This window comes from Falco naumanni, chromosome 17 (assembly GCF_017639655.2).
Source record: "Falco naumanni isolate bFalNau1 chromosome 17, bFalNau1.pat, whole genome shotgun sequence".
Lineage (NCBI taxonomy): Eukaryota > Metazoa > Chordata > Aves > Falconiformes > Falconidae > Falco > Falco naumanni.
Genome location: NC_054070.1, coordinates 493,908 through 511,508, shown reverse-complemented (window position 1 = coordinate 511,508; position 17,601 = coordinate 493,908). Strand labels below are relative to the sequence as shown.

Genomic DNA, 17,601 nt, shown 5'->3' with positions numbered 1-17,601 from the left:
CTGCATTGCATCAGTCCTGCGGGACATTATTTTCCATCCATAACTTGAAGCCAGATGGAAGATGAATCCTCTGTATATTGATAGACTTATTTCATAGCAAGGGAAAAGCCTTCTGTAATGTGCCTGTGCTAGTTCAACCTATAAATCACCCTTTTATTGTCTGGTTATGTTTGTGTTCAGAAAATGAAACAAGGATCATTAGTAGGTATGAGAAGAGCATGTTACTGGCTCTGGGTAGATTTTCTATCTGATGCAAGGTGAGTGCACTTTTATGGTGTTCTCCTGTGGTACAGGCTTATTTACAGGTGCCAGCGAGTGGCCAACCTCTGACCTGCCAAGTCTCACGTTGCCTTGAGCATCTCTTGTTTGATTCAGCTGCAGAGGGCAGTGCCTGGGGCTCAGACCCCTGTCCTAGAGGGGACGCTGGTCCAGGGCAGCCTGATGACACCAGCTTCCCTGCTTAGGTGAAGCTTCACAAGTGGCCCCTCACCTCTGGAAGAGGGTAAAAACTGATCTCCTAGGGGAGTCTTATGCTTAAAAGAGAATAGTAAGTGGGGGAACCACGTCTGTACTTGACAACTGGAAAAATGCTTTTAAAAAAATGAAAACCAAAGCACCTACTAATGAATGAGGCCTTCTGAATCTTAAAATGTTTTAAGACTGTAGCATTTGGCTGAAAGCAGGGGGTAAGATTTAAATGCAGGATGTGTCATTGCTGTGGAAGTGCCTTTCTTCTTACGTAAACTGTGCAGTACTGACAATGGGAGCCCATTGCTCACTTTTATTTTTGACTAGATAAAGGACAGATAGGCTTGGGTTTACTCCAAGCAACTTGTGAAAGGCAGCTTCTTGCATTTTGAACTCTAGGGGAGTTTGATATAATTTTTACAGAAGATGTGTTTTAATAGGCAGTTTTTACACTGTGCCTCTTCCAGTTTGCTAATGGTGCTGTGTTTCTCTCTTACTGGGAAAGCAGAAGGGAACAAAGCAGAGCACTTATTGGACTAATACAGGAGGCTTTGTCTAGACCAGAGCAGGCGCAGCCTGGCAGGTATTTTTGCAGTGCCCTTCTACGCCGTTTCCTTTTCATGCTTTCTCCATTTTAGGTTTTAAAATCCTCAGGGACTTCCAAGTTACAGGTGTGGGATTGAACAGAAGCTGGGGCCAAAATTCCTAGGGCGTGACTCCAGTCTCATTGATGCGAATTCAAACCTGCTGTTTTCAGTGGATTACCTTCATATTTACAGGAGGAGACCCCAGATCTGTTTTCAGTCATTATTAAAGCACACTTTACTTTTTGCCTTTCTTTCTAACGGTTGGGTTACTCTCGTTCTGCACAGCCCTCTGGAATGCTTCCCTGCAACTGGGGAATTTTTATTGCCACTGAACTGAGCTGACAAGCAGTACGGTGGGGTTTTTTTCTCTTCCTCCCTCTCTCCAGGAAAGTATGCATCTGATGATCAAAAGCAAATAGTTTTAATGAAAATTAGAAAGTTGGGTTGCTGCTTCCTTGCCAATGTGATATTTTTTCATAGCCAGTTTGATCACTGCCTTTTTATTTCACCAAATTTCAAAATTGTGTAGGCTGCGCAAGAGCAGCCCAGTTGAGGAGATGGACGTAGTGGTGAGTACTACACGAGAGAGGCCAGGTTTACTCACTCAGCGTGGTGCAGGACTGATACAGCTCAAAATCCGCAGGTCGTGTACAGCACAGCGCAGCCTGGGCCAGCGCATCTCTCCTGGCTTGGGTATCTCTGTGGTTTAGATGTACCCTATAGCGGTTCACTAACCCTTACGCACAGGAAAGGCTTCTCGTTATTTATCTTAGGACTGTGAGATTTCCCTTTGCCTCTCCAGAGGACGAATTGAATCATTGCGAATTTGTTTTTCTGCTTTTATGTTTATAGAAACTTTTGGCATGTTCCAAGGATAGCTTTTAAGAAATTGCGGTGGATTGGTCTGGGATAGAGTTAATTTTCTTCATTGTAGCTAACACGGGGCTATGTTTTGGTCTTGTGCTAGAAACAGTGTTGATAATACCGGTATGTTTTAGTTATTGCAGAACAGTGCTTACCAGAGCAAAGGCCTCTTCTGCTTCTCACCTCACCCCACCAGCGAGCAGGCTGGGGGTGCACCAGAAGTTAGGAGGGGACAGATGACCCCAGCTGACCCAGGGGATATTCCATACCGTATGACATCATGCTCAGCATATAAAGTAGGGGGAAGAAAAAAGCAGAGGAGGGATGTTCAGAGCAATGGCACTTGTCTTCCCAAGTAACTGCTAGGTGTGGTGGAGCCCTGCTTTCCTGGAGGTGGCTGAACACCAGCCTGTCAATTGGAAATGGTGATTGAATTCCTTGTTTTGCTTTGCTGGCATGCCCAACTTTTGCTTTAGCTATTAAAGCGTCTTTATCTTGACCCATGAGTTTTCTCATTTTTACTCTTCCGATTCTATCCCCCATCCCACCTAGGGGGAGTGAGCAAGCAGCTGTGTGCGGCTCAGTTGCCAGCTAGGGTTAAACCACAACAAAAATTAAAGCGTGGCTAAACTTTTTGAAAGGCATGCAATTATATTAGAAATACATCTTGTTCTAAAGTAGTAGACTGTAGAATTAGGTCAGGCACACCCTGCATATGCGTGTTTCCTGCTTGCTCATATTTCTGAGAATAATTGTACATGAGAATGTTTTTGTAGATTTATAGGAGTGTTGTCACCTTAAAAATGAGTTGTTTGGAGTTTTATTTTTAGTCATTGTGGTTATGCTGTGGTTTAGGAAGAGGGGAAGATTGCTAACCATCTGATTCACTTGCTCAGTGTGCTGGTCGTTCTTCACAATTCACCAACCAAATGGTGAAATAAGGTTACTCACTTCTGCTCCCTTACGACTTGCTTCTTGTCCTGCCAGATGACAGTCAAGCAGTGCATAAGCTGTCCAATGTTACAGTAAAGGGCTTTACTCTTCAACAGATTTTGACAGCTCAGCTTTTCATGATTTTTCTTTGAAGTTTCTGTGAAGTTCTGCAACCTTGATACCTAAAATATTTTGTAATGGCTCTTTAAAAAAAAAATAATCCCAAGGATAAGGAACAAGTAATATAATAAAAAGTTAGAAACCTGCAAGTCTGTACTGATGCTTTTGATATCTTTTGCTTAATAAAATATCTGACATCTAAATGGATTTTCTCTGCTGGACATGTATTTGAGTTTCTTTTCTTTGCACACATCACCGATGTACTGTTTATGGTGGCCTCTACGAGTTAAGCCATTCGGCGCTTTCCAGTAGCTGGATGAGAACTGTATACCTTGGGAAGTGGGTTTGGACATGCCACATATTCATTAGGGTGGGGAAGGATAACGTGCTGAAGATCATCCCAGCCTTTTTATATTCCAGTACACTTCCTTCTTTCTTAAGAATTATGTAGAACAAGGATTAGCCTCTTTATCTCTGCAAAAGGTTTGTAGCATCAATTGTTTGTGCCAAAGATGCAATGCAAACTGTTCCCACTTTGTGTTTAAAAAAAAATATTTTTTTTAATGTCTTTCCCATGTTTTTCTCTCAACAAAAGTGTTGGCTCTGAACAACTTCAAATAAAGATGACTTCACCGTGACCATCAGCACATGGTTTGGAGAACAGAGATGCTTGTTCAGTTGCATAGCTCATTTTTAACATTGTTTATGTTCTGGAGGGAGGAGGGACTTAAATGCTCCAAGTTAGGCAAAACCAACAGCCAGAGTCAGATGTGAATTTTTATTTTTGACTGTAATACTTCCTTTAAAAAAAAAAAAATCAACCAACCAACCATAGCCTGTTTAGGAGCTCTTTCTGTGATTTTTAGTGCTGAACGTGACACTAGGCTCTTGATATTCACAAGTTCCCAGCTCCCAAAATACAGCTGTCCACAGGCTGTGCGTTTTCCAAGTTTTCTGCAGACTGGTCCCTACCTGGTCCTTCAGGATCTGAGCATGCCAGCAAGTCACCGTGTTCATTTACTGCTCGTGATCGGTTCTGTGGTACCAGCCAATTCATGCTTACCAGAGGGTAGAAACATGCATGGAAACAGACCTCAAAAGATTGTAACCTGCTAGTATTTGTCCTGCTAACTGCAGGGTAATTGCTGGTGCACAGCCAGGGAGCTTGAGCAGCAAACGTGCGAAAAGTCAGCGTAACACCTCGTTAGTTAGTGGCCCTGATGCTCTGGCTGGTGCAGAAGATGGTGTCTCTTCTTCTGTGTCCCTGTTTTCTCTCATAAAAGACTTCCCTGCAGTGCTTCCCAGGGCTGTTAGGAGGAATGAGCCGTTCATATTTGTAAAAAGCTTTGCAGATGAATAGTGCTAATTATTATTTATAGGTATTCATTCTCACCACAGGTAGTTCACCTTGATCCTGGGCATGAAAGAAACCAGGACATTTGTAAGCTGGTCAGGCGTGAGTATGGCCTTCTGAAGTCTTTATGTACTAGCTTTCCTACTGGGTTGTATGTGTGATTGCAATGTATTTGTCATGTTAAATGACTGGTTTGGACTTTTATTCTCCCGGCCAGATGTGCTAAAGGAATCCTTACTCATTTACCTCAATTCTGCTGACACATGTTGTGTAGGATTTGGGCATGCCAAGAGGGGACAGAAGACAGGAAAGCGCCATTAGCTTGGCCTGAGTCGGATTATCAGCAGGGCTGAACGTTCAGCTTCCCGTAGATTTAATGAGGAAAGTCAGATTTGATGCTCCTAAGAGCCACCCCAGTTGTGAAGAGCATCTGTTTCTGAATCTGCCCATGGCTGCAGTTTTTGGCACCTTTCGCTGAACTTAGCGTAACAGAAAAGAATGAGGAGAAAGGTGTCAAACAGCTGGGTTTTTTTTTTCCTAAAAATCCTGTTTAGCAGATTAAGCATGAAAAGGCGGGGGGAATGATCAGGGGAAATTCATGTATTGTAGTTCCTATGTATCTGATGATAGTTGTGTAGTTTCTGAGATACTGTAGTAGAGGACTCCGGAATGGCACACAGGGTCTCTGGAACTGTGCGTGCATTTAATTCAGAGCTTACGGTGACGAGCAAACCCAATTTGACTGTTGTGAAAATTCAGTCTGCAAGCATTTCACGCTATTTGACATCACTTAAATAGGGTTATAAGGCAGGCCGCTTGTGAAGTTACGGAATGTAAGTGTCCCTTGATAAAATTAATGTTTGCCTGGATATGAACAACTTACTGATCTGCTCCGTGCCTAAATTCTTCTCTCTGCAAAGTAACGTATTAAATAGTCAAGAGGTTGTTCAGGCAGTGCAAGGGGAGTTTATTGGCAGAACTGCAGCAGTGGAGCACTCTTGAAAGAAAAGAGGCCTAAGAAGTAAATTTTATGCTTATCAAGTTTTCTTAATAGAGTTCTTGTCAGCTCACAGGGCAAATCTGGTTCCCAAGCGAGTGTGTTAGCATCTCAGTTTTATCAGGAAGCTTGTTTCAATATATAAAAGTTGGCGGGGGGCGGGGAGAGTCCCTGAGACACAACCCAGTATTTGTGTTCTGACAACTAGCTAGTCTCAAAAACTACTCCTCTTAAGGGCTTTCCCAAGGTGATAACATATCCATGCAACGAGGATATTTTTTTTTCCCCATCTCAAAACACATTTGCTTAAGTAAATCAAACTGCAGTTTTAAAAACTATGTTTGGGCAGTCGCCAAATTTTCAAGCATTTTGGTCAAAAAAGTATAGCGTAATTACGTTTGGAATTCAGTGAATGTGTTTGAAAGCACAGTATTAGTTGTATAAAATATTTAACACTTGCAGTCTGGAAAATCCCATTTCCTTGCAATAATTATGATAGGCTATATGAAATAGGGGAATGGTTGACTTGTTCCATTTGATATTGACAATTCTGGAATTGATTTAAAGGCTTTTTTTTCATTTTCCTTCCAGGGTGTTGTACCATATGTGCATTTGCATATTTATGTTTACTTTAAACAGTATTTTCTCCATGTTTACTCGTTTATATAGGTCGTTCCTGGAATAGGTTTATCCTGAAGTTGTGAGTGGGGCAGTTGGCATGTTCTGCTTTGGTGCAGCGTGCTCCGCACACCCGCATCCCACTGCCCAGCATCCCGCCTGCCCTTGCTGCTCTGACACGTGTAAGAAGAGGGCAGGAGGTTGCACGGGTTTTTGCACGGGTTTTTGCACGGGGAGTTTGCGTTGCCCTTCGCTCAGGCAAAGAGGGATGGATTTGTTCACCTGTGACCAAATGCAAGGCAGCATTCACAGGGACTGCTGAGGTTCTGGTGGGACTGATGAGTGGGGTCTCTCCAGAATCCAGGCAACCGGTGCAGTGGGTGCAAGAAAACAGCCTGGAAAGTTTTTTTTTTCCCCTCGGGAAAGGGAATTTTCTCAACCAGCACTGGGTGTTTGGTGAGAGGAGAGGTGCATAGTGATGCACTGCGTGCTGCGTTTGCTGGAGCTAAGGTGACTCTCCCGGGCTCCTCGCATTGCTGTTCCTGCCAGCCAGCCAGCACCTTTAAAAAAAAAGGAAAAAATACAGTAGCTTTTCACATGGTTTTGCTGTGGCCAGAGATCTTCCTTCTGATGAATGTCACATGGTGCATAAACAACAGGTTTTCTAAAAATAGAACAGATACAATAATGCTGGCAACTTGGTTTTACGGAACAAGAGGAAGGAATTGTTAATCCTTTTTCAAATTTCTAATTAAGAATGAAATGCTTACACTGACTGCCAGTAACGATGGGCTTGAAACCCACCACTGAACTGCTCATTAAAGGCCTTCGTCCTCAGCGGGTCCTTACCAGAAAACTCGCCAACTCTTATTTGGCATTTTGTTGTTTTATTAGTGCTGTATTTTATCGGGTTTGTATCTAGCTGTGGCAGTGTTCTGCTGTGCTTTACAGAGGGCACCCGCGGGCCCTGGAGTCTTAATTCAGCCAAGAAAAGGACACAGGGCAATTGTTCTGCAGGGGGGGAAATTGGGAAAATTTATTAATGAGGAAATTGGTGTTTTATGTTTGAGAGGGTGAAAGGAAAATACTTCAAGCCAAGAAAGGAGAACAGTTTCTTGTCCAAGGCAATAGCAGGACAAAATAAATGGTGAAGAGAGAATGAGGGACCGAGATCTGTTAGGAGATACAAAGGAGTGAGGCGGATCTGAAAGACAGAACAGGGAAGAAGAATTTCACTTAAGAGTAAGGTGGCCAAACAGCAAAACCAGAAGATGTCTTTCTGCATATGCTGAAAGAGCATTTAAGATTGGGATGGCATCGGTTGAAGCGTTGTGTGTCAGGCCGAGCCAGGGTACGATGGATACAAGGCTGCTGCAGTCGTGGCTGTTCTATGCGATATGAGTATTTCTTGTAGGACTATATTGGGTTAAATACTGAGAGAGCAGAGTGATAAATCAAGAAGGGAGACCAAACAAAAGCAATGACTGGGAGCAGGGAACCTCCTAGTCAAACCTCAGAGTAGTTAGGAGGCAATGCCTAAGCTGTTAACTGGGAAAATGTTACATTTTGGGCTATAGACATGTTACAGAGCTCATTTTGCCAGTGCTGGGGAATCAAGAGAGATATAAACATTTTTAAAGGGCTCTAGTGGTCTGGAGGTCAGGCAATTGCAGATCACACATGTGATCTAGTGACATCAGTGGCTTTAGACTTAATTTTAAAAAAGCAAAAGGTTATAGACTACATAGATCCCTGGTTACTTTAAAACCTTTTTTCCCTTCTTCCTAGGTAAGTGTAGGGGCATAACTAGCATCATAAGCCTTTCTCAAACACAGTTAAGTATCTGAAGAAATGCCTTCTGAGCCTGAGGGACTTTGCTTGCAGTACCAGGTACAGGGATTTGACCTTCGTTGCTTGCGAGTTTCTTCCAAAACTAACAACCTGGTATTTTCTCTCCTAGCTCTTCTCTTAGGAAACGCAACCAACTCCTCACATCACGGAGGCCCAGCATGAATGTTAATTCTGCTGGTGGGACAGACTGGTCAAGAAATCTGGAGTCCAGTTGCTCTGTGGAAAACGTAACGGTAGCAGTCCATGAGTCAGAAGAAAGTAATGTGGTGCTAGGAGGTCACAGCCCTGCTGCAGTTCCCAGGACTGAGGGTAAGGATAATGTCTTTACCTTATAGAATCTTTACAGGAGATACTTTTGTGTTGGGTTTTTGGGGGTTTTTTTTTGAGGAGTGATATATTTTGGAAAAATTTCAGTATCCCAAGGCAGTGTGCAGTGGGAAGTATGTACTCTGCCTTTGTCTGGCTGGTGTGAAGGACAAGGGTCCACAGCAGCGTTTAGGTTCTTGCTGTCTTGACAAGATCATCACACAGGTATGCTCTGGCCGGCCAACTTGCAGCTTCTTCTGAGGTTGTCCTGGGACAGTCCTGATGAGCTGTGTGCCCACCATGGAGTGGGCATCAAGCACTGCTGGCTTGAACCACCTCTGGTGTGGTGCATGCTCCTGCTCCAGCTTTCCTGTGAGAGCAGTTATCAGTGCTAGGAATCTGTGTCTGTATTTCTGGCCCTCTACAGTTCCTGTGCTCCTGCTGAATCTATCCTGCTTTAACGAGGAGATTTAACCATCATGGTTCATCGGGGAATTTTTTTTTATCCAAAATCCCACTGCTGGCTCAATTTGAAAACGCAGTCTAGTTTTATGTCATGTAACGTTACCCTGACAGTTATGTATATTGATATCCTTTGTTATGGTATTGACTTAGTTTTCTCATTACAGTAGGTAGTGCTATTATGAAATTATGTTTTTCAATAAATTATATCTTACCCTTGCAATGTTTGTGTCTCTCAGGTTTAGATTCTGAATGCCGACACACTGCTTGTCCAGTAAATCCGCAGATCAATAGCATGTTGTCTGCTCCTGAAGACACGCACAACTGTCACTTCCAAGATGGAAATAAGAGACAGTCAGAATATTTTAATACGCAGGAACGCCATGGATGCTGCACTTTGTCTTCAACCAGCAATTCACAAACAGCAGCTCCAGAGAAAGTGACGCTTGTGGTAGATGGCACACGCTTTGCAGTGAACCCACAGATTTTCACTGCTCACCCTGATACTATGCTTGGAAGGTGGGTGATTTCCACTATTTTCAAGATACATCAAGGGGTCAAATGTTTGCTAAAATGGAGCAAACCCCTAATGTTTGTTTTGCGATCTCATCTGTATGCACAAGCAAAGCAAGGTTGACCTCTTTCAGAACTTGGCTGTGAGGCCTTGAAAATGTGACCAGATGTAGAGAGAGCTGGTAGGTCTGCAGATAACATTCTCCCTTCGGTCCTCTTCCTTCAAACAATAATTAGCTAGACACGGTCTCCTTTTGCCTTCTCTTCAAGTGTTTGCCTTGTTTGTAAGTAGTACATCTGTTCACAGCTGATAACCTCCCTTCCAGAATGGGGAAAACGATAGTGCTTCATCCCTCTCCTGCTGTTATCTTTTGATACTGTCCCAAAAGACAAGTTACTCGGCTCCCTGTAACGTGGCTTAAAGGTTGGAGTCTATTCCTGCAAGAAGCAGCACTCATTTTCTGTACTGCCAGCACTTTCACCCATCTCTGACCAAAGGGAGACAGTTTCTGTTGGGTTACTGACCCTTGCACAGGTCATTGTGTAAAAGAAGGGGTGAAAAAGCATGCGGTGATTGTCAGTTAAAGGGCTTTATTGCCAGGGTATTTTCTGACCCAGGGTTGCACGATCTGTTTCTTTGGGCTGTGGCTTGTTCCGTACAGTAGAGTAGCTATAGTGACAGAGTCCACCTACAGAAGGACTTAGCAGAGACAGCTCTTGTGCTTATTTACTATGTAAGAGGTTGAAGTAGAGGTTTCAGGTTACTGTGTATATGTGTCACTGCTGGTTTTGTTTAACATCAGTGCTCCTGTTGGCCTCTAGCATGAATGCATTTAAATATACTCGTGCATTTACATAGATTTTTATCTGTTCAGAATGTTTGGACCAGGAAGAGAATATAATTTCACCAGGCCAAATGAAAAGGGAGAATATGAAATCGCAGAAGGAATTAGCTCAGCTGTGTTCCGGACTGTGCTGGTAAGGAGATGTTTGCAGATATAAAAAAAAAAAACAATCTGTCACATGTGCAAAACTGAGCTGTCTCCCAGGCAGCTGCACACCCTTGGGACATATTCTTTTATTACTGGTTTGCATTGTGATTTTCTAAAAATTATAGTAGACTTTGGTATGAGTGAACATTGCAGATATTTGCTTATGTTGCCTTTTACCTTTCTTGAGTAGTGCAGTTTAGTTCCTGAGCTGTGTCATGATCTTGTGGTTGCACATAAATGCATATTGCATATAAGATGTTATGAAACCCTATGCCATGGGAAAAGTTTTAACTGGAGCTCACCATTTATCAGACCCAAGAGGATCTGCAGGGAGACGTAGGTTCTCAGACAAGTAGGGCTGTTTTTACTGCTCACAGAGCTATATATAGCCTCTGTAACTCTCAAATATTCGTTAACAAAACAAAGAACTAATTAAAAATTATTAAAGTCCCAAGACATTCTTAATTTTTCTCTCCAAAACCTGTTCTTTTATTTGCAGGATTATTACAAAACTGGAATCATTAACTGCCCTGATGGGATTTCCATCCCAGACCTTCGAGACACATGTGATTACCTCTGCATAAACTTTGATTTCAACACAATCAAATGTCAAGATTTAAGTAAGTATGGAGAGAAATCAGCTCTTGGATCGTGGTGTTGAGCCCTCTGATCCTGATTCAGTCAGGTTCTTATTAGTGTGCTTTAGTTTAAGCATGAAGTTAGGGACGCCGCTGTGACTCACTTTAAATGCGTTGCCTTTAAACAGCTTTGGGTTTTGTTGCGTCAATCCAAAGTGAAGTGATTGAATCATGCAGAATGCAGGCACACTACTCGAAAAAGCAAACTGAAATTGTAAAAATTCTAGCCTCCTCGTGCGACAGAGGCTGAGAGTTTGCTCTCACAGCCGAACAAAGTGGAGGCTAAAAGCGGGGTTATAACTCCTGTCTAAAAATGTACCAGAGAATCATGAATAATTTAAGCTAAAGGATGGTGGGCAGAGCAGGAACCAAAGATACCAAAGTTGGAAAGTACCAGAGGGTTCCTAGTCATGAAGGGATCGCATTGAGAGCAGCTTTTTGCTGGGTATGCTGGCAAAAAAGTACTTTTAACATAGGCAGATCTGTGAAAGGCACTATACTGAAATGGGGTATATCATAGCACAGGCTGTGGGTAGAATTTTCTACCTTGTCCTCTTGATGAGTGATCACAGAGAAGGCACAAAATGTGCTTTCATGGACAGAAGTTGCTGCTGCAAATTGAAGTCTCATAATGAATTAAATTATTCAGTCTATTGCTGTTTCACTGTATTGATTGGACCTTGGTGGGTTTTTTTAATGGTAATGTAATGGTTCTGCAGTGTAATTTGCATTCCATTTGAAATGCAGTCCAATACATTGCTTTTGCCAATTCTGGAGCTGAAAGCTGTTGATGCATCTGAACATATGTTAAGGATTTTGTGCTCTTGAGTGTATCTGGAAAGTGTAGAGCTGGGCCGTGTTTTCATACTGTGTAAAAAAGCTCATCATATGATTTATGTCTCATTAGGTGCTCTCTTACACGAGCTCTCCAACGATGGTGCTCACAAGCAGTTTGATAGCTACCTAGAGGAGCTAATTCTGCCTATAATGGTGGATAGCGCAAGGAAAGGGGAACGTGAGTGCCATATTGTTGTGCTGACAGATGAAGACACCGTGGACTGGGATGAAGATCATCCACCTCCAATGGGAGAGGAGTACTCGCAAAGTAAGGGCTCTGCACCGGGGCTCCTGGCTCTGTGTTCAGCATGCACTCAGACATCTGGCTGTAAGGAAAGAACCCATTCCCAAAGAGCAGTCTTCCTCCAGGAAGAGGTGCTGGCACATGGAGGCCCGTTTTGTACTTTCTTTCTGAACTGGCTGCTGCCAGAGGCAGGATACCTGGCTAGTTAGAGCTTTGGCCGGCCTGCCTGCTTTGGTAATGACAGCGCTCACTGCATCTTTCCCTTTTGTTTGTTGCCTCCTCCTTGGCCTTTTCCTGGCTGCCTAGTGAGTGAATACTCTTTGGTTTACCCACCCATCGCCACCCATCCCATCCAGCCTGTAATATGCATCACTAGTTTCCCACCAAGGAAGTGCGGGTAATCCCAGTGATGAGAACAGACACCTGAAGTAGATCGTGGAAACCAGACCTGGGTTTTGGCACTCCCACAGCTGAGAGACATCAGAAACAGGGAGAGGTTCTACCTTGTAGATTCTAATCAGCCTTTTTATTTCCCAAGTCCTTTACAGTTCCAAGCTGTACAGATTCTTCAAGTACATTGAGAACCGCGATGTTGCAAAAGCAGTGTTAAAGGAACGGGGCCTGAAAAATATTCGCATTGGCATTGAAGGTAAGGTATTTCTTCAACAAAGGAAACTGTGAAACAGGTGACTTCAGAGGCAGTAAAGCCTGGTTTCCTCTGGACTCTAGGTGCTTCCTGTTTTGCTTTGTGTTTTACTAGGCATTTATTTTCATGTGACTAGTAGAAGCTGGGCATGTTCCTTCACCTCTATCGTGTTACAGGGAAATTAGCCAGAAGACTTAAAAGTTAAGGGAAAGTGAAAGATACGTAGCGTGTACCAGTAAGCCTTGTCTCTTTAGGACCAAGTAAACAGGATGCAGGAGCCAAACACTTCCACTTGCTGATCCAAGAATTCCCTTAGGGACCTTAGAGAATGTTGTGCTGTGTCCTGGGAGACTGTCTCATTTTTATGGTAGCTATGTTTGCTCACAAAATGGCTAACGCTGTGCAGCCGTTGATCGTGACTACAAACAATTCTCTTCATAGAATTATTAGGCTGGAAAAGACCTTAAAGAGTCCAGCCGTTAATCTGGCACTGCTAGGTCCACCACTAAACCATGTCCCCAAGTGCCACATCTACATATCTCTTAAATACCTCCAGGGATGGTGACTCGGCCACTTCCCTGGGCAGCCTGTTCCAACCCAGTTAGCCAAGGGCTGCTGATAAATGATGGAAAGTGGCCTGGTGAGCAGCTTGCCAGCTCCCTCGGTCTGCTGGGGTGGATCCCATCTGGCCCCATAGACGGGTGTGTGTCTGAGTGGTGTGGCAGGTCCCTGACCATTTTCCCTTGGATTATGGGGGCTTCATTCTGCTCCCCATCCCTGTCACTGTTTCCCCTTGGATTATGGGGACTGGGTACCTGGAGAAAGAGTTGGTCTTCATTCTACTAAAGACTGAGGCAAAGGAGGTGTTAAGTACCTCACCCTTTGTCACTGTGTTTCCCCCTGCATCCAGTAAAGGTTAGAGATTCTCCATAGCCCTCCTTTTGTTGTTAATATATTTATAGGAACATTTTTAATTATCTTTTATGGCAGCTAGATTGAATTCTAGTTGGGGTTTGGCCCTCCTGATTTTCTCCCTGCAAACCTCACAACATCCTTGCAGTGCTCCTGAGTTGCCTGCCCCCTCTTCCAAAGGTGATAAACTCTCCTTTTTTTTCCTGAGTTCCAGCCAAAGCTCTGTTCAACCAGGCTGGTCATCTTCCCCACCAGCTCATCTTTCAGCACATGGGGACAGCCTGTGCCTTTAAGCTTTCCGTCGTGAAGAATGTACAGCCTTCCTGGATTCCTTTGCAGGGGAAAAGGGAATGTTTTTTGCAAGCCAATAATGGTTAATGTGGAATGTGAGCATTTGTCTGCCAAGTCCTGGCTGATCCCATAGTCACTCCTACCTCCTACTCCTATCCTTCTGGGATCCTGTTGTCCCTTTGTGCAAGTTAGAGTTGTGTAGTGCAACTGACTGGCTGTCTGTGTTTCCAGGGTATCCCACCTGCAAAGAGAAGGTGAAGAGGAGGCCTGGTGGCCGATCCGAAGTGATATACAACTATGTTCAACGGCCGTTCATCCAGATGTCATGGGAAAAGGAAGAGGGCAAAAGCCGTCACGTTGATTTCCAGTGTGTTCGGAGCAAATCTCTAACAAACCTAGTCTCTGTGGGTGATGACGTTTCGGAGGACCATGAGGTTATAATGCATCACCCCCCACAAGTAGATGAACTGGACAGGCTAAACGCACCGTTCTCCCAAATGGCTGTTAACGATCTACCAGATTAGTCGTGGCTCAGGGTGGATAGTCCTGCTTGATGTGGGAACGTCTCAGCATAGTTTCATCCCCGGTGATGGAACACAAACTCCTGCAAGGTGCTTTATCCTCGTTCATGCTCTTATTACATTGTCATATTTCAAGCATGTTAATAAAGAGCCACACACCATAGTTTAACTGTGCAATCAAAAGCAACATAACCTCAAACAAAAAGAAATTATGCTGTTTGTTTCTACTACAAAAGCTTCCAGATTGTTGGATGCTGAATATTTTAGCTAAACTTCTAAAAGAAGAGCAGAGGTATGTAGAAACATCTTGTTTGACGTGAGAGAGGAAAAGTCTGGGCCTGTCAAGACAAAGCTTTCATTTACCATTAGGCACTTAGCTTTGCGTTTGTGATAATCAGTTACAAAGGACCGAACATCAAAGCAGGACAGATGATACTCTTTCATCAACCAGCAGAAATGTAGCACAGTTGTGACAACAGAATCCTGAGTGTGGAGGAGTCTGTTTACACTGCCACCTGGCTTTGCTTCCAGCATGTTGTACTGCTGGTCTGGGGAAGGATGGACTAATTCAATAGGAAGCATATGCCTGTTCACAGGAATTTCCCGTACATACTTCTCCGTAAGATGGAAGCATTGTTTTTAAGGATGTTGTCTGTTCAGTAAAACAAGTAGACCATGCAGAAGGAAAAAGCAAAAAAAGAAGAGACTGTAGTTGATACCTTACCAACAAAGTAAATCTGTTTAGTAGCCTAGTAGATGTAAGAAGCCTTTGTAGTGGTGACTGTGCATGCTAAAGACTTTAAGTTGTCTCCTCCATCCCCCTGCTAAGATGAAAAAAGCCAGTGGGAGGAGCTCCCAGTACAGACAGTTTGCTACCCGAGTAGAGTAGAATCCTTGATCTCGTCAACATTAGTCAGTCAGAATTCCTGTAGACTCTCCAAGGAGCACTCTACCGTTGGCAGCTTTAGAAGGTCAGCTGCTTTCTTCCCAGTTTGGAACTGACTGGACCATTTTGCTGTCAGGCAGGTAAGAAATACCAATAGTAAACCAGCCTTCAGTAGAGAAAAATACACGTACCTGGGAACAACTCCCCTTTGCTGCTCTGAACGTTATCCTAGTCTGTGGTTAAGGCTCTGTTCATTTTGGATTCAGGGCCCACAAAGCTGTAAGTAGTGACACACTCCAGGCTGGTTTAGCTCAGTTACGTGGAAGGAAGTCTCGCTGGTCCTGTTCCTGCAGCATGGAGTTATCTGTAGGCTTCCTTAACCCCTGATTAGCACGGTGAATTCCTGACGGCCACAACCGAGCCGCACGTCAGGCAGAACGAGCCTGCCTTGCAAAGCCATCATTTCCAGTGGCTCTGTAGAGGTGCAGCGTACCCGGAGCAGAGTACTTAAATGTTCCCTCGCGAGGTTCTTAAGTTCAGGTCAGTTCTGCTCTTGCAATTGACTGCTGCTCGAACCTGTACCACTTACACATTGAGTTACCTTTGCAAAACAGAGGTAGGTATCGGTCTGCCTCTAGAAGGTTTAATCCCTTGTTGTCAGGGTTGTATCATCAAGCAAATTTTTATTATCCTTAGTCTTGTCTGCAAAGTGTATGGTAGAGTTAGCATTGAAGATTGCCGTTAACTGTTTGCTGCTAATGATGTTTGGTTTTTTCAGTGTAAGTAATATGACAATATCGAGCACGAATTTTCCTGAAGATTTACGAGTATTGTTGTAGTTACGAGTAAGAAAATCTCTGCCAAGGCATGTACTTGCTGATACATTTAGTTCCCGTTTGTATGGATACAGGTTCCATTCTTTGCAGTGTTTCTCTTTTTGCTTCTTTCCTAAGTGCAGTAAATGGGTTTCTTCTTTTTATAAGTGCCTATGGGAAGATTTCCAAAAGCGCTTTAGTACCTCCTGAGAGTCCCAGGGGTTCAGGTGCCCAGGTCCACCTGACTATTTTTGCAAATTTCTCCCTGTGTGTCATTGGATCAGTATAGTGAAGTGTCCTTCAGTATCTGCACAGAGGTGGTGTGCAGTCACTTACCATTATTGCTCTAGATGAATTTCTATTTTTGTAGTAGAGAAAGGAAGACATATGGACCGTGAACCTTCCAGCTAAGGGCCAGACCAACCCCATTACTTGCCTTGGTAACGAGCGGTTCCCACAAGTCAAGCAAAGGCACTGGTGAGGCTGTCCGCCCAGCAATGATGGAGCTTGCCCCCCCAGCCCCATGGATTATTTTTGTGTGTGTGTGTATATTTATTTTTACAGCAGTGTAAGTTTTAAGTAAATGTGTATTGGTATTGACCAGCTGCCTTGGAGCTGGAGTTTTATAGGTGTTCCGCTCGAAGGACCTGAAGTGTGCGTGGTGGTGAGCACCACCCTGCAGGACTGTGTCAAGGCATCATCTGACTTTGACGACACTTGATGGGATCTGACACCTAAGTACCGTACTCAGCCAAAACAGATCCCACCAGCATCTGTCCCTGAGCCCAGGGTCAGCTAAGGCCTCTTGAAGGATTTGGCCAGTTTATTAAAAATAGTGATCGCAGGCACTTAACTGCAGCAGGCTGTTGCCTGAGAGCTAAGGACTGTCAATGCCTTGTAGGAGCTTGTTGGTTCTCTGTGTGATCAACTGGACCTGGAGTTATTCAGCCTCCATGATTTCCGTGCAGTTTTTACCACTCCCAGTTGTTTATTGGCTTTCCCAAGTAAATAAAGATTAATTCAGGATTTAATTATTTATTTTTTTTTTTTAGTAGAGTGAGTCCCCTTGGAACACTAAATCAAATTGAAAAAGTACACATTTGCCTTCCTTCTCTCATGGTCACCTACTTCAGCTACAAGGTCAAGTTTTGTCTTATTCTAGATATACTGAACTGTTACCCCTGGTGTGTTTGAACTACAGATGTATGGTTTCTTTTCTGTATTAAAGTATAAATTATATTTGGCTTGTTTGGCTCTTAAAAATTGTTTTACCCATTTTTCTATTCCACGTGTATGAGAAAGATTCCCCGAAGGGTTTGTTTCCTTGCTTCCTAAAGTGTGGCCTGTGACCCCAAAGTCTTAGAAGGAGTTTTGCATCAGACAGAGCCTGGTTGATCTGGCAGGGACCCCGTGCAGCAGCTGCGCGGAAGTGTTACTACTGTTTGTGCTGAAAGAACCTCAGAATTTAACAACTCGTTGCTGTGATGTTCTAAAAGGAGCAGATAGCACAGGTATGAGATGACATGACTTCTAACCCATAAACTACACGGCATCTGTAACGGGCCCTGGTGCTTTTTTTGGTTAGTATGCTCTCCACTTCTGCCTGCCTCCGACGGCTTTAGAGCAGGTCTGGCTTTTATTTACATCTTCACTGTTGGATATATTTCAGGGGTTTTCTTGATGAAACTTGAGAAGGGTGTTAAGAGTTTGAACAAGCTGGAATTTAGTGGAATTACTGAAGTGATA

General features: G+C 43.6%; 1 protein-coding gene across 7 annotated transcripts in view; it reads left to right on the top strand.

Annotated features, from left to right (window-relative positions):
• Positions 1 to 17,094, top strand: part of KCTD20 (potassium channel tetramerization domain containing 20) — a 30,896-nt gene extending 13,802 nt beyond the window's left edge. For 4 of the 7 annotated variants that reach the window (XM_040616880.1, XM_040616878.1, XM_040616879.1 and 1 more), the window contains exons 2-8: positions 7,902 to 8,101; positions 8,800 to 9,079; positions 9,949 to 10,051; positions 10,565 to 10,685; positions 11,611 to 11,808; positions 12,323 to 12,433; positions 13,865 to 17,094. In XM_040616880.1, coding sequence (XP_040472814.1) covers positions 7,951 to 8,101; positions 8,800 to 9,079; positions 9,949 to 10,051; positions 10,565 to 10,685; positions 11,611 to 11,808; positions 12,323 to 12,433; positions 13,865 to 14,157 — 1,257 coding nt within the window. In that variant the 5' untranslated portion in view covers positions 7,902 to 7,950 and the 3' untranslated portion in view covers positions 14,158 to 17,094. Of the gene's footprint in view, positions 1 to 4,370; positions 4,429 to 4,488; positions 6,124 to 7,899; positions 8,102 to 8,799; positions 9,080 to 9,948; positions 10,052 to 10,564; positions 10,686 to 11,610; positions 11,809 to 12,322; positions 12,434 to 13,864 lie in introns of those variants that run through there. The other 3 variants (XM_040616877.1, XM_040616881.1, XM_040616882.1) reach the window with 3 other exon arrangements.
• The last annotated feature ends 507 nt before the right edge of the window (positions 17,095 to 17,601 follow it).